This window comes from Coffea arabica, chromosome 11e (genome assembly GCF_036785885.1).
Source record: "Coffea arabica cultivar ET-39 chromosome 11e, Coffea Arabica ET-39 HiFi, whole genome shotgun sequence".
Classification (NCBI taxonomy): domain Eukaryota; kingdom Viridiplantae; phylum Streptophyta; class Magnoliopsida; order Gentianales; family Rubiaceae; genus Coffea; species Coffea arabica.
In genome coordinates, this window is record NC_092331.1 from 58,148,243 (window position 1) to 58,164,467 (window position 16,225).

General features: G+C 35.2%; 2 protein-coding genes across 5 annotated transcripts; one reads left to right on the top strand and one right to left on the bottom strand.

The window, feature by feature from the left end:
- Positions 1-355: 355 nt before the first annotated feature.
- LOC113718028 (fructokinase-like 2, chloroplastic) lies at positions 356-4,183 on the top strand. The gene is made up of 5 exons (XM_027242930.2): positions 356-502; positions 846-1,186; positions 1,301-1,938; positions 2,630-3,101; positions 3,600-4,183. The coding sequence occupies exons 1-5, from the start codon at positions 462-464 to the stop codon at positions 3,824-3,826; spliced, it is 1,719 nt and encodes a 572-aa protein (XP_027098731.1). The 5' UTR covers positions 356-461; the 3' UTR covers positions 3,827-4,183.
- Positions 4,184-5,882: 1,699 nt separating this feature from the next.
- LOC113719654 (probable 6-phosphogluconolactonase 1) lies at positions 5,883-10,394 on the bottom strand. Of its 4 annotated transcripts, none has more exons than XM_072072768.1 (5): positions 10,238-10,394; positions 9,082-9,260; positions 8,845-8,980; positions 7,371-7,458; positions 5,883-6,641 (listed from the first exon to the last, which is right to left on the bottom strand). In XM_072072768.1, exons 2-5 carry the CDS (start codon positions 9,227-9,229, stop codon positions 6,150-6,152), a joined length of 864 nt encoding a protein of 287 aa, XP_071928869.1. In that variant the 5' UTR covers positions 9,230-9,260; positions 10,238-10,394; the 3' UTR covers positions 5,883-6,149. The 4 variants fall into 4 exon arrangements, with proteins under 4 accessions (XP_071928869.1, XP_071928868.1, XP_027100710.2 ...); XM_072072767.1 differs by lacking the exon at positions 10,238-10,394 and adding an exon at positions 9,991-10,149; XM_027244909.2 differs by lacking the exons at positions 7,371-7,458; positions 10,238-10,394 and adding an exon at positions 9,991-10,149 and having other exon boundaries at positions 9,057-9,260.
- Positions 10,395-16,225: the final 5,831 nt, after the last annotated feature.

Here is a 16,225-nt window from a genome sequence, read left to right on the forward strand (position 1 = left end):
TCCAAATGCGTTGAATATTTCATTAATTAAATCCTATATTTCATTGACATTTGTAATTCAATTATACATACATATATGTATGTATGTATGTTTGTATAGACATTGTTAAAGAAAAGTTGGAAATTTAGGAAAAGAAAAACAAGTTTAGAAAATTTAATATGAGGGTATTATTGATAATTTATCATCTTTGATATTAGTATATGGTCTACTATCACTTTAAGGGTGCTAAGTGAGATTTTAAAAAGTTTAGGGAAGCTAGGTGATATTTCATGAAACCTCAAGGGAGGTTTCTGAAATTATCCCTTTAAAATATGGTTTAAGAGAACAAAACTAGACTAAAATTCCAAAAGGCCAAAATCCCTCGTCTTGTTTTCTCCTAGTTAGAGCGTGACCCTTAAACCCCAGCGGGACTGGGCTAAGTGGTTTTACACAGAGAAAGTACAGTGAAGCTCTTTCTTGTTATGGCTCATCTATCTTTCTTGCAGTTCTCTTCACTGCCCAGGTACTCTGTCTTCTGGAGTTTCTTGTCTTTAATCTTCTGTTTGGTGCCACATGGTACTAGGGAAAATATGCAGTATTGAACATTGACGAGAATCTACAATCTCAATTTTCTTACATGTTTTACACTGTTTGTGAATGTATATTTGCTGTGTATTGTTTTTCCTTAATCTCTTTGGTGAACGGATATGGATGAGTGAAATGGAGCATTCTCTTCTGGATGTGAATTATTGAAATTTACTTTACAAATATAGCCTCGCAATTCTGCTGCCTGTAAGATGAAATAACCTTACAAATGGAGCGTTTAGAAAAAACCAAGATGTCGATTTTTCTGCTAAAATATGCAGGTGGCAGTCAAGCTGGACATTTTTCCCAAATAGTAATATGAAGTTTTCGGAACTTCACTATACTAGATTAGAAAGTAGATGGCATCTTACTGCTGTCTCCAAGAGAGAGGTTACACGGGCATTAGCCCAGGAGGCATCAAAGGAGGGGGATGTTGTAGAGAAAGAGACACGACCAAAATCTAAACGAGCAATTGCTAGGACTAGAAAGAAGGGGGCAACAGAAAATCCAGAAAATGGTTCTGTATCTGTCGTGGACGGAAATCCTACGGATGAGGAGAATATGACTACTTCAGATTCAAGTGACAATACCAAGAAAACCCGCAGACGAACTAGGAAGAAAGGTGCAAATTTCTACCACTTGAAAATGAATCCATCTTATTATGTTGATAATAGCAACCTTTTAGTTTCAATTTTTTTAGTGCTAATATGCAAATTTGTGACTTTTTGACTTGCAGATACATTGGCTACTAATAACCTGGAGGCAGAAGCAGCAAATAAGAAGGTGACAAGACGGAGAAGAACTAAGAAGCAGATTGATAATGCTGTGGATCAAGATAGTGCTATGGAATTTAGTGATCAGGAAGGAGATGCATTTATTGCAGATACAGATAGTGAGCAGGAAATGGGGCTTGATTTGGATAAGGGAGAGGATATCAGCTTCACTTATGGCTGGCCACCTCTAGTTTGTTGCTTTGGTGCAGCGCAACATGCATTTGTTCCTGTGGGAAGGCGTTCTAACAGGCTTATAGATCATGAAATTCATGAAATAAAGAAGGATGCAATTTGGGCGCCTGAGAAATTTGTTAGGTCCCCTGGTGGATGTGCAAGTAATGTTGCTGTAGCACTGGCATGCTTGGGAGGTAAAGTAGATTTCATGGGGAAACTTGGAGATGATGCCTATGGTCAGTCTTTGCTATATTTTTTGAACTTAAACAAGGTGCAGACTAGATCAGTTTGGATTGATAGCAAAAGAGTTACAGCTGTATCACAGATGAAAATAGGTAAGAGGGGTGGCTTGAGGATGACTTGTGTCAAATCATGTGCAGAGGATGCCTTGTTGACGTCTGAGATTAATATTGACGTCTTGAAAGAGGTAAGAGATTCTAGTTTTGATTTATTCTTGTTCAAGATTACCTACTTCGTCTTGCTTTTGGAGATGGAAAAAGATACAGGGTTTTGTTGACTTTTAAGTAAAATTCTTAGTTGTTAACAAATAATCACCTGGTTTCAAGTCTTCTTTACTTCTGCCTAAGGAGAGAACAAATGTAGCTGAACTCTGAGGATGCTGAAAGTTAAATGTAAATACATGTTATGAGTGTTTCTGGATTATTTTTAAAATATCATGAAAAAATTTCTGAACTAGGTATCAGATTCCGTGGAGTCTGGCAAAATAAAATTGAAACGCCTCTTATTCTTTTTGTCACTTTGTGGACGTCTTTGATACTTGTTTCAGGAATGTAGTTCTGAGAATAGAACTTCTCTTACTAGGCAACATCAGAAAGGACTTTGGCAAGTTATTTTGGCAGGTTGAAATGATGATTTAAGAATTATGAGCTCTATATTTTCCTTCTGTCTGAGATGAAAAGGGTGACATGAAACATGTAATGGTTTGTAAAATTGTCACTCTTCAGCTGTTCATAATTTAATTATAATTCACATACTCTGCTGGAGTTCTCATTCATATCTTGCATAGTTGTTTTTATCTTTTTGTTCGTCAACAATTTTAGTACAATTTGTTAGTTTACTAAATCTCATTTATGATACTGTTAGTTACTTGCATACAGGCGAAAATGTTTTACTTCAACACTTTCTCTCTGCTTGACCGGAAGATGCGATCAACTGCATTGCAAGCCATCAAAATCTCAAAAAAGTTGGGAGGAATTGTGTTTTATGATCTGAATTTACCATTACCACTATGGCAATCTGGTGAAGAAACCAAGACATTCATACAGAAAGCATGGGCTCTTGCAGATGTTATTGAGGTCACCAAGCAAGAACTTGAATTTCTTTGTGGCATCAAGGCTTCTGAGAAATTTGACACCAAAAATAATGACAGATCTAAGTTTACTCATTATGCACCAGAAGTTGTTGCTCCTCTTTGGCATGAAAATCTTAAGGTTTTGTTCGTGACAAATGGGACTTCAAAGATTCATTACTACACTACGGAGCACAATGGTTCAGTTCTTGGAATGGAGGACGGACCCCTTACTCCTTATACATCTGATATGTCTGCATCTGGAGATGGAATTGTTGCAGGTAAGTCATTGCAGCTGTCTTCCATATGCCCTTTTATAATGTCATGTACCACAATGTCATTGCAGCTGTAAGAAATGGTTTGTTACATATTTGATCATGCATACAATCACAAAAACAATGGGATCTAGCATGTGGCAGCTCTAGGAATTTATTGATGCAACTTACAGCCACCAACATTTGATCCCGTTAGATGTTGATAGTCATCTAGATTAAAATTATTACACCCATAGGGAGATGACGAGCATAATTAAAGCAGAAGTAAGGCAAATAATGTAGTTCTTATGTTCACCATTCAATTTAACATGAAAATGATGTTTTTAAACAATCTTCAAATCTCTGTAAACTTTGTTTGTTATTTCTGTCTCCCTCTTGTTTGTCTACTACACATGGTGGTATTCTCTCTAAAGTCTTGGAATGCTACTTATTTTTCAATGGTACATGAAAATTCACTTAGAAACTGGAAGCTCATAGCTAATTGCTTCCTGCATGATGGCTTAGGGATTTTGAGGATGTTGACAGTCCAGCCACATCTTTTAACTGATAAAGGTTATTTAGAACACACTATCAAGTATGCTATCAGCTGTGGAGTAATAGACCAGTGGCTACAGGCACGGAAACTTGGTTACCCTGCTAAAGAAGGTATGGAAGATGATTTTATTCCTGATTCGAATGGGATAAGGTCCATAACAGAAAAAGAATTTCGAACATTGGTGCGTGCGAGCTAATGCCATTGATACTCCAGTCATTAGGATCGTTTATTTCATATGATTCTGACAAGCTAAATTTTGCCATTCTTTTAAAGTAAATATTGTCTTTTGTTTTAAATCATCCCTTTTAGTCACTGCTACAGTTGTGCACGTAAGTTTGTGCTAGCGTTTGAGTGCTGTACATCTCATAGCATCAAAACATCAAGCTTTACTTAGTCAAGATTCTCTAGTTAATGTAGTGCCCTGCCTCAAATGTAACTTCTGTTTCTTCCTTTGGACTTGCTGAGAGAATGAACGAATATTTGGTTGGCAAACAAGTTGTATCTTTCTCTGTCACATTTCATGGGCTAATAATGTACATCAGATCTTGGACTATCTGGTAGTCTTTTGTTCATATATATATATATATATGAAGTCATATATATCTGAACTTATACCTGAAGTCTTTTGCTCATATATATATCTGAAGTCAATTCAAGGATGGGGTGAATAATAGTTAGATGGTGTGGTTTTCTGTTAACAAGTTCACCTTTTTCTCTTCATGTTTACTCTTTTGTATAGAGCCAATGTTGTTTAGCCATTGCATTATAAGAAAAGTCAAGGCTAATACTGCAGCGTTTTACATGGTACAGCAGTTAAGAGGGATTTGTGAACAATTACTTCAACAACCAAACTAGTAGAGGTGGCAAAATGGGCGGGATGGGCGGGATTTGTTTGGGCTTGAGATGGAACCGAGTCATATGGGTTTGGGCTCAACCTTACCCATATGTGTTTTGGGACTAATTTGGGCGGGATCACTTTGGGATGAGTTTAGATTGATCCCGCCCAATACCCAAATCTATTTTCTACATATTTTTTTCCTTTAATTCATTTTTTATTTTTATATAATTTTAATATTTTTTGATTTATTAAATTTCTTTTAGTTTTATTAAATAAACATGCAAGTGCTTTATACTCAGGATTCCCACAAAAAATTGGATTAACAAATAAAGGAAAAGATAGATACACAGTCATATTCCAACATATATCAAGATGACCAAGGTACTTAGGGTGTTGAATATTTATCCTCATCATTGTCCAAGGATGACAGGTCTAAACTGACTGAAATGCTGGAAATTCTTGTGGATAATGACTAGGAAGACTACTAAATTATATTCGCTGGTATGACTATAAAAATTGTTAAAGATAATTTTTGAATCTAAGACTCTGTTTGGATTGGCTATTTTTTCAAAAAATAAGTTTTTCAAATACAGTATTACAGTAATATACAATAACTCAAAAAACATCCCATCCATATTAGTATTTCAAATATTCCAAAAAAATTTTATAGTAAAAATTTTTCATATACACTGCTACAATAAAATATTTCAAAAACACCCCCCAAAAACAGCTAATCCAAACGGAGCCTTGCTATTTGAGCCCAATGGATACCCAAGTATTTCCCAAAATTTCTCATTAATTAATGGGTACAATTGGGATTTGTCCCATTTTAAACCCAATATCAAATTCCAGTACCCATCCCGCCCAAAGTCTCCATGGGTATGGGTAACCCATTGGGACTTGGGACAAATTGCCACCTCTACAAACTAGACAGGGGATTGGTCAGCGATTACTTGTACAAATCAACTAATTACACACAAATTAATAGCTTGCGTGTTTAATCTAGATTTAAATATCTTTAAACTAGCACAACCAAAACCCAATTGCCAACAGAATTTTTAGATGTTTCATTTTCTTGGACATGAACGTATGAAGTCAATTTTAAAAAAAAAAAAAAACTAAGATAGGGCAGTGCATACGCTTTCAGTAATTGTTTCCTTTGCCTCTTTTCATTTTTAGCCATTAGACTGCGTTGGCTAAAGCTACTACAAAACGAGTTGTATCCACCTTCAGGCGGTGTCCACAGCATTATTGAACTGAAAAGAGGAGAGGGTTTGTGTTTAATGGAAAAGAATTGCTTCTATGTTTGGATAAGCTAATACAAGTATTCATGAAACCAGCCCCGGTAGCTTCTTGCTGAATTTTCCAACCTTCAAGTACTCCTAATGTTACCTACTTACCAAACAAGGTAACATTTTGTGTCAAGAGCCAACATTTTATTGCTTTCTCTAACAAAATGGATAATCACACTTACAAACCCCTTCCAAGAAGTATGCAGGCCAGAAAATGAGGATGAGACTAATCCAAGACTAAGAGCTCCTTCTTAACTGTCTAAAACAAGAAACAGAAAAAGACAGATCCCTAGAGGAAATGTGAATCAACAACGTTCCATATCCTTCACTACATACAGACATACATTTAGAGAAGTCGTGCCAGGCCTTTAGACAAGACGTGCCAGGCCCTACTCCGAAAATTTTGTGCCGTCGAGTTTTGATGCCGCTGCCTTGTCCAGAAACCACACCAAATTCCCCTTGGTTGGCTGGACAAGCTTTGCAGGCAATGACGGATGGTCAGGCTCAACATCATCAACTACTAAGTGCACAGCATCTGCTTTACTGCCACCAGTGACAACCACAGCCACATTGGAGGCAGAGTTGATCACAGGCAAAGTAAAGGTGATCCTCTCAGGTGGGGGCTTGGGTGAGTCGGTGATGAAAGTCACCCACTGTTCTTTTTCATCAAGCACTGAGTGACCGGGAAAGAGCGACGCAACATGCCCATCAGGACCCATCCCCAAAAGGATCAGATCAAACTTTGGGCAGTCACAGATATCAGAAACATTGATTACACGAGTCCTCACAAGCTGCCTGATGACAAACTCGTAGTCCTCAGCAGCTTTTTCTGCTGATACAGTATCATTGATAGAATGCACATGGCTTGGAATAACAGGGACCTGATAATGACACACATAGCTAAAATCATGCTGGAATGAGAAAACAATAGAATAGGAGAAGAACATTATGCTTTCCTACATCGGACTGAGAAATATGATAAATGTCAACAAACACACATCCAACTTGGCAAGTTTTGTGAGAGCAACAACAAAGCAAAGATAAGCTGTAGCATAAAGTTGCAACGCATAGATGCAAGTGACAACAATATGAAGCAAAAATGCTTACAGTTTCTTTCCATTTATGTCCCATGGCACGCCAATTCATAAGAAAACTCAAGTGACTGTTGCCATAACAAACAGGAAGTTTTTTTTGCCCCTCCTTATAAGAACAAAGGGGAGACTTATTAGGTTGCAGTAACAAATTAAAGTTAAACAACATTTGGAAGAATTTGTTTCCCCTACAAGAATAAATTTCCTCAAAAGAAATCAATATGATTTCCCAAAACCAAAACAAGAGGGTTGCAGATGTGTTCCTTGCACCAGTAACCATTAGGACATATGACATGCATTGCCCTAGTTTGGGATATATTTGCCAAGATTATTCACCTAGCAATATAATTGAGAATAATTGAGAATCCTCAAGATTTTTCACCTTCAGCAACATAAATGTTTCAAGATGTTTGACATCATCCTAAAACCAAAATACCACCTGTGCCATATCCGATACTTTACATGTGCCCAAAAATTTTGGGTCACATTCTACGCAAGAAATTAAAGCGATGACAATACTTTTTTTTTTTTTGGCCCATCTCCACTGGCATATATCCATCTTCTCTTGTCAAGGTAGCAGGGATAAAAGTTGTAGATCATATTAACCCTGAAAAGCCAAAGCATAATCAGTGCACTTAATACCTTATAAAATCAGTCATAGTACTTTTAATTCTGATAAACTCTCTTTATATCCTGTTCTCTGAACGCCACTTAGATCTCTCATGATTATACAACTTCACAAACTAGAGCAGTGACAACCTGGTCTCTCCATATGTGGTAATTAATGTAGTACATAGTATAGAACACAATTGATAAAATCATGAAGGTTCTTGATACTACAGAACCCATGCCATGAATATGGAAAGGGGACTTGTCATTCAAACTACTGGTCTAACCTCCCCTGAGAAGTTAAAAGGTCCGCTTACGTTGTTTTGCAGCTTCCATTAATAAGCATCACTGTGTTAGACAATGATAACGAGGAATCCCATTCATTACCTAGTTCTTCTCTCTCTTCACATTTCTATCTGCATCAAATGTGTGTCGCTAAAAGCTAGTCAAGCGCAAAATTGTCTAATAACAAATTGACCACAAAGCAAGTGATGACATTAAATTAGATTGGTTTTCCTCCCAATGACAAATATTAAGGCATATTTGGAGTGAAGATATCTCTAAAACAGAAGAACCAGGAGCACTTTGTGAAATAAATCTAACATAAATTTAACTTATTTATGGGAAATACATCATGGTCAGAATGTATTCCCCTTCCGTAGAAGCCTAGGATAATGCCATGGAACTACCATTACAAAAAAGGAACCTATCATCCTTTTCACAATAAGCTGAAGGAAAATTTACACAGCCCTCCTGCATATGTGAAAACCAAGGTAATGAGATAACCTTAATATATACACATACTCCTTTCCGTTAACAGCTGTCAGGTCCCCAATTTGATGTACCCAATTTTCGTACATCAAGCTTCGCCGTAACACAAAGGGACCAAATTTGTCATGCAACATAGAGTCGAAACTTTTCATAACCATTTAAGAACGTGTTGTAAATCAATAATTGGTGATGCACAAGCATGATAAATACATACTGTATCGACAATTCAATGACGTTCATCTTTGCCACTTGGCAGCTTTTACGGCAAAACGTAATAAAAGGCAATTATTGCCACTAACAGGGAAGCACTCTGTTCCCTAAATAAGCAGTCAACAAAACTCTTAGCCACCAGATATTTTAGCTAAAAGAATATTTCTGTCATCAAATGTTAGCCAACAGATATTCAACTAAAGAAAACAAAATATGACTCTGTGATCTTATCCACTTTGATTATTTCCAGTTACAAGCAAAATCAGAAAGTTTGCGGTAAAGGAGATCATACTTTGTATGCATCATTCAGAGGCAGAGAAGAACATTCTCGTGCATAGCCTTAGAAGGTTACTAATTTAATGGACAATCACATGCAGATTTTCATACTTTGCTCAGAGCTTACCTTGGACAGAATGCCATCCTTTGCCAGCTTATAATTGCTATCAGCATGACTCTTTGCCACCACGCGTTCATCAGCCCAAAATATATACCACTTGGCCCAATCAACAGTCTTGTTATAAGGAGCCTCACATAGTTTACTGCCAAAACAGTTAAATCATGTAAAGGAAGGGAAGAAAAACAAATACACAGAATAGGAATATACAATATATATACCCCATCAGACTAATTAGGGAGCCACCAGATAAAGCAATGGCAAACACTCCACGTTCTTTCACAGAATTCTCTGATAATTCTGCAATATAGTCTGCCAGATCAGTACTTAGTTCATCTGTATTTTCGTAAATTTTCAGTTCTCTTCCATCCTTTTTAGCCCCACAAAGTGCCATGCTTCTGACAACAAAATGAAACACAGCCCCTCTGCATAAACAAAAACAACAGGAACTAAGATCAGTCCTGATGAAACATGCAATATCAAGACATCTCCCATACATAAACAGAACCAAAAAGGAACCAGGATCAGTCCTAACTAAACATGCAACAACAACTGCCTACTCAACATTCACAAAATTGAACAGAAACATGCTTCTTAGCATATATCCTGTCCAAGTGAGAAAAAAATAAACTTTTGGATCATCACAACTGAAAATGACAATTGAGCAAGCATTCTTGCACTCGCGCACAATAAAGTCAAAAGCACCGCCGGAATTTTTTGGCATTAACACTAATTCTCACAACAATAATCCAATTCATAATTCTTGAATGACAAACACAAGAAAGATAGCATCAACAACATCTAGACTACACTGCATGTCGAGTTAAATTACCAAATTCTTGCTGGAAGCTACAATGTTGATCAACAATGGATCAACCCCTCTTCAAGAAAATCTCATACATGCATATTATGAAATATGCAATTTTAAACAATTTTAGCCAAAACCCAGATCAAAAAACCATCCCAATTCACATTGCATCACATTGACAAACTCCATTTCAAAGATCATAAAGTTGAAAAAAGGAAAAAAAAATACTTCAAATATTGATATATGAGCTTATTATGATAAATAAGCACAAGTATTTTATGTTTCTCTGCTGAAACTAAACTAAAGTAATTAAATTAAGGGAGAAGGAGAGGAAAGGAGATGCTTACAAAGTAGGAGAGAGAGAGAGAGACAGAGAGAGAGAGAGAGAGAGACGGTAGAGAAGGAAGAAACTGACGAAGGTGGAAGAAGATGGGTATCAACACTCTGTTTATATATGCCCATAAAATACAGCAATATACCTTTATGATTTTATAGCTTAAAAACAGTGCAAATGTAATCTGATATGTACATTTTGTTGTTTTGTACCACCAAATAATATAGTATCAATTTTCTAATCAGAATAGAAGAATTTACCTTCTGGACTTCCACGTGCATCCAATGATCGTGACAAAACACACTCTCGGAACACTTACCTGCACACACACAAACACAAACTGATACTACAATCTAGAAAGTAAACGGATAAATGACCAGAGAGAAAGATTGAAGCAAGAAATATTTTCAGTGACCCTTTTGTCAGACAGGAGATAAAATATATACTAAAAAGATTGAAAAGAATAAACCCTCTCAGTTTCCGTAGATTCTCTTCCCTGTATTTTCTATACAGTAATACATTTTTTTGAGTAAATTTTTTTATATAGTGTCAAAGTACAATTTTTTGTTTACGTTAGTAAGTTTAGATCATATCAAATAAAAAATTACTATAGTGTAAATGAATAAAAAATCAACATACTGTCAGTACATAAAAAGTTAGTCCATATTCTTTTGCACAAATTTACATAAAAAATTTACGATAAATCTTTTATATGCTGACAGTATATGCATTAATGGGTTTAGATGCATGTCACATATATAAAATTTAATGTTTAAATTCAAATTCAGATAATGTGTCATTCATCTAACCCAATCAGTGTATACACTGACAGTATAGGAAAGATTAATTCAAAAAGTTAAAGTAACTATTTTATATACGGACAATGTGTATACAATTACGGTTGGATGTATGAAACATGAGCAAAATTTGAATTTTAAATTTAAATTCAGATAATTTGTCATGCATTCAATAGTAATGGTGTATACACTGTCAGTGTATAAAAGATTAATTCGAAAAGTTAATCCATATTTTTTGTATAAATTTTTTATACATTGTCAGTGTAGAATTTCATGTTTAAATCATACCACATAATATGAATTCAAATTTAAAATTCAAATTATACTCATATAGCATACAGTCACAGCTGTTAGTGTAAAAAAATCACTATACTATCAGCGCACCCTTGTTTGGATTGCTATTTTTTGGAGTTTCTGTAAAAAAAAAAAAAATGTACTGTGACGATTTGATATATATAAAGTACAGGTAATTGTGACGATTTAATATATGTGAGATAAAGGTAATTGGAAAACGTAAAAATTTTCCGAGGAAAATGGCTTTCAAACAAGGCTAAAAGAGTTTTTTTTTTTTTTTTTTAATGTGTTTTAGGTAGGGAGTAAAAGGAAGTTAGGTGGGCTACATCTCATCTTTTTACCCCCAAAAAAATTACTCTCATATAATTTAAATAACTCCATCAGACTTGAGTTGGGGTCAAAATTTAAAATCCTTTCAAGGTAACTTTTATCATTCATGAATATAATCTTCTGGAGTAGGTGTTATTGAACAACTAGAAAAGGTAATTAATGAATTAAAGCTTTGAATTTGAGATATATTATTAGATTAAGTATTGAAGACATACCTGTTCAAATAGAAGTTTGACAAAGTGTTGTAGTAGCTTGCACACTTCAAAAAAAAAAAAAAAGGCTTGCACACTTCACAGAGTACTTTATTCTAGGGTGGTGATATTTTTCGCTTTAGTTTATTTCATCTTCTCACATTAGCTATCTTTGTCAAATTTCTTATTACTTTGTGAGCACTCTCCTTTTTGTTTCTTTAAACATTTTATGGTCTCCATCTTTGTTGCTTTAGCTTTTGGTAATTTTTCATGGGTATGTCCCCCTAAAACCAGTTGATGGACCATTTTTTATATGTGTCGCCCTTTATTGTATGCTTGGTTTTATTTTTGACCATTCAAGAATCTGCCCTTTTGGAATCTTGATCAACTTAAAAAACTATATGATAATATTTGATTTTTCTTTCTCTTTTTCCTCCTCTTGGATTGGGGAGGGGCTTAATTTTTGAATTGCCTGCAGGCTGCTTCTTCTTCTTCTTTTTTAATAGCCATTGAGGGGATAAGGATTATGGAAGAGAACTATGGAAAGCTTGCTATAAAGACTTAGCAAGAGATAGTAGTATTAGTCATTATTTTTTTTTTCCCGATAACGATAACAATTGTATAACCTATTCTATCCTAATCTACGGGAGGAAGCTGGTAGATATGCAGACATGACTAGATCAAGGGGGTGTTATGGCACTTTTTTTTTGCTGCAGGTGGGGTTTGAGCTAAGCTCGGTGGTTGTGATAGGATTAGCCATTAGGTATGTGAAAAAAGTTGAGCAACTAAATAATGCAGTGAAACATTTCAATCTACCAATTGATGGGTACATTTAAAAAGATGGCATGCCATAGTAGTGGCTGTTCCATGAATTGGCTTAATTATTAAACAGTTATAAATACGCTAGTAATGGTTGAAGTTAACCTTGAGCAGATGGATTAGGTCACAATCAAATGCAATTTGACGCTTAGATTGCATTCAATAGAGTGGGTCGAGTTTTTTTGCCACACTAATCTTCTTTCAGAAAAATATATCAGAGATGATGATGTACTTTTATATTTTATTCCCATAGTCAAGCTTTCTGCTTACATCCGTGGATAAATTAAAATTGCCAATTGAAGATGAACTAAATTCTGACGCGTTCTATGTTGGAGAGAATGTCAATCACAAGCATCTCTAATAAATTTTAATGCATATTAAATTCTTTACTAAATATGTGATCCCCTTGAACACTTTTAAGCAAACCAAGCCCACAAAGAAAAAAAGAAAATTTAACATAAAATAATTGGAGGAAATACAAAAATTTAATTAGAAAAAGAAAAAGGAAAATCGGTACCATAAATAGGTGAACTGTATGAAACAAAATTATAATCTCCAAGAATTATATCTTAAATATACTAGAATCAATAAATCAATCAACAGATGCATGACTAATTCCGATAAATAAAATGTTAGAAAAAAAAATTCTGGTAAGATTTAAATCCTCAAATATCACAAGTCATAGTTAATGGATGTAGAAGAGGCCTCATTAGGCCTTGTTTGGATTGCGGTTTTCCGTCGGAAAATTATGTCGTTTTCTGTGATCATATTTCCCTATTATCTTTTTTCCTCACATACATAAAATCGCTACAGTAATTTTTCCATGAAAAATTATGAAAAATGCAATCCAAACACAACCTTAGCTTTTCATCGCGCACATGAGGTGAGCAATTATATTAATAATATTCAAAATGTCATAAAAGTTTTATAATACAATAAAATATATTAAAAGAGAATAACTTTAATTAGGTTTGAGCTGCAGATACAAGTACTGACTTCTGAATTATTAAATAATCACCAAGGGTTGAGTTTGAAACTTTTTGTTGATTGTATATTTTAGGTTCTATGAGTAGTTATTTGCTTTGAGAAGATCAAAAATAAATATATATATATAAAAAAAAGAGTAATGGAAAGGAGAAAACCCCAAAAAATAGAGATAAAAAATGAAATAATGAGAATGGATGGAGATATCAAACCTTCTTATCTGTTTCACATTTGTGGTTTGGAGTTTGTGGCAATAGTTACGTTAGAAAGGGAATACAAGTACTGACTTTTGAACTATTAAATAATCATCTTAGGTCCTATGAGTAGGTGTTTGGCTTGTATTTTTGGACAGGAGGGTTATATTGGAAATAAACTCTCTTTTTTTTTTTTTTTTTAACTACTAAGAAGATTCTTATAATTCCCTTTCTGCTTGGACTTTGTAAAAGATTAGGTGTGGAATTTCCTTTTTCATCATTGCTCCCTTAGTTTGCTGCCTTCTAATGTTCTGCCATTGTTTTGAAAGTGAATTATGCCATTTCCATCCATACCTATTCCCATATGCTACAAAACCAACTTTATGTCACCTATCTTGGTGTCTGTAGCGAAGATGTCATATCAATCCATCATTTCTTCAGTTCAGCTAACCTCCACCATCCATCCACCCAGGCCAAAAAAAGAAAAAAAGTTCTATATGATGAAAACATCAAGAACAGAGATTTGGAATCTCAAGCAATGAACCTCATCCAGCAGAGGCAAAATGGAGAGGCTCAAAGTAAAAGATGTGCAAAGTTCCCAACTAATCAGAACCCCATATCATGACAAATCAAGACTTGAATACCCCAGTTTGGGGAATCTAGCATTATCCTTATCATACCATGACATAAGCTGATGGCCCATTTCTTTGCACATATTGCTAACTCCATTTGAGGGCAGGCATGAGCCATCACCATTGTCTTGGCTGATAACTTATAGTAGCAATTCTCTTCTTGGTTCTTACTGTCATAATTATAAACCAAAAAAGAAGAAAAGGAGGAGGCCCATAGCTCTGCACTTCTTTCTGTTTGTTCAAGGCATGCAAGTTTCAAATCCTGTCCAACTAGTCCTTAATACAAGATCTCAAAAAGCCAATTATTTGACTGATCTTTGTTACAACCAAATTCTTCAAAACTTGAAGGTGATCAACTTTTTCCTGTTATAAAAAGTTTAAGTATCCAAGATTACCTAGTCACACAAATCTCACTTCACCAGAAGCAGCGAGCTGTGAATACTTGATTTTTTTATAAAATTTTGATTTATCTTTACCAACTAAGTTAATATGTGTCAGCAAGATACGTGTGTGCTACTGCTATCCTTTCCGAAATATGTTAAATATTTTAATTATAGTTGAGCAAGTCCTTAATATTCTTTTCAGTGTTATATTCCTCGACTTGGTTTTGGACCATTAATACTACCGACTGCTCAATCACAATCATATACTCTAAAACTGTATTCTTGGTTGAAAATGATCATTGCAAAAGAGAAAATGGAAGGCAGTAATGATCCTGCAACTTTAATTTAAAATAAAAATAAAAAAAATCCTCGTTCGGTTTGGATAAGGTTTGGGTCAGATTTATGCTGTGGGTCCATATCGATAAGACGTTCATTACTGAATATTTATATCACCCTCTTCTTTCTTGTCATTTTGCAAGTGTACTGGTAAATGAATGGCATCAACAATCCTCTGCAAAATTCAATTCCCATCTTCCACCAGTAATGTACAAACAGGACACGCTCTAATAAATGAAATCAACAAGTTAATAAGATCTGCCCTCGGGGCTAGAGCGAGTGGTTGTAGGCCAGTTGGGTGAGAGCCTTCGCAAGCGTTTAAATCCCGGGTAAACATTGGTCGGATGACGCTGGGTAGCCTCTCTCTCGGTCCGCAGTAGGATTAGTTGGGGTCGTCAGGTATTACCAGTCCCAGGATCCCAGATACCCACTGTGAAGACAAAAAAAAAAAAAAAAAAAACAAGTTAATAAGATCTTTTGGGTTTGTGCCATTCACTCTATCTTCATTTGTTGTGTTAATATCATCCACAGTATGCTGTCGTGCTATTAAAACTGATAATTGCAGGTGTTCTGCATCTGTGTTTTATTGCTTAAGTGTGTGTTTCTGTATTTCATTCAATAAAAGGTTCTGATTATCATGAGAATATTGAAGATCCACCAAATCACTTTATTTGGTGTATTCGTTGTATTAATGGGTTGAGTTAGCGTACACGAATAAAATTTATGACTACGACAAAGTTATATAAATCTACGTTACATTATTTTATTAAAAGACATAATAACTGGACAATTGTAGGAAAAATTCGACTGTACCAATATTATGCTACGATCTTATTGAAAAATGACAACTATCAAGCAATTTTCTGTTCGGTTCTTTTGTCTAAATTGGCACTTACTTACTCCTGTTCTCTTAACTTGTGATGCAGTAAAACTGGATATTTTTTGCTCGTTATAGACAAAAAATGGTCATAATTAAAGTGTCTTTTCTGATTTTCGTCCAACGCATACCTTAATTTTTGGAGCTCAACCATAAAGCTATCCAACATCGATCGGCAAGAGATTAGGCATACGAGTAGTGAGTGCATCTTGAAAGGGACCCCTAAAGTTAAGGGACAGTTGGAATACCCTTTTCACACGAAGGGCTGTGCAGCTAACCAGCTTTAGTCAATTAATGATGGAAAAAGAGAGGTCTGTATCACAAGAAAGAATGGAAATAATCTCTTGCTAGCTAGTTTGGGGACCCGTAATCTGCAGGGTATAGACTTCTTCCATGCCAATATATTTTCAG

Coding starts and splice junctions, on each gene's coding strand:
- LOC113718028 (XM_027242930.2), top strand. CDS start 462: ATGGCTCATCTATCTTTCTTGCAGTTCTCTTCACTGCCCAG. Junction 503..845: donor CAGTTCTCTTCACTGCCCAG/GTACTCTGTCTT, acceptor TAAAATATGCAG/GTGGCAGTCAAGCTGGACAT. Junction 1,187..1,300: donor CAGACGAACTAGGAAGAAAG/GTGCAAATTTCT, acceptor TTTGACTTGCAG/ATACATTGGCTACTAATAAC.
- LOC113719654 (XM_072072768.1), bottom strand. CDS start 9,229: ATGGCACTTTGTGGGGCTAAAAAGGATGGAAGAGAACTGAAAATTTAC. Junction 7,459..8,844: donor AGGATGGCATTCTGTCCAAG/GTAAGCTCTGAG, acceptor TTGGCTTTTCAG/GGTTAATATGATCTACAACT. Junction 6,642..7,370: donor ATGGGCCAAAAAAAAAAAAA/GTATTGTCATCG, acceptor TGTCATTATCAG/GTCCCTGTTATTCCAAGCCA.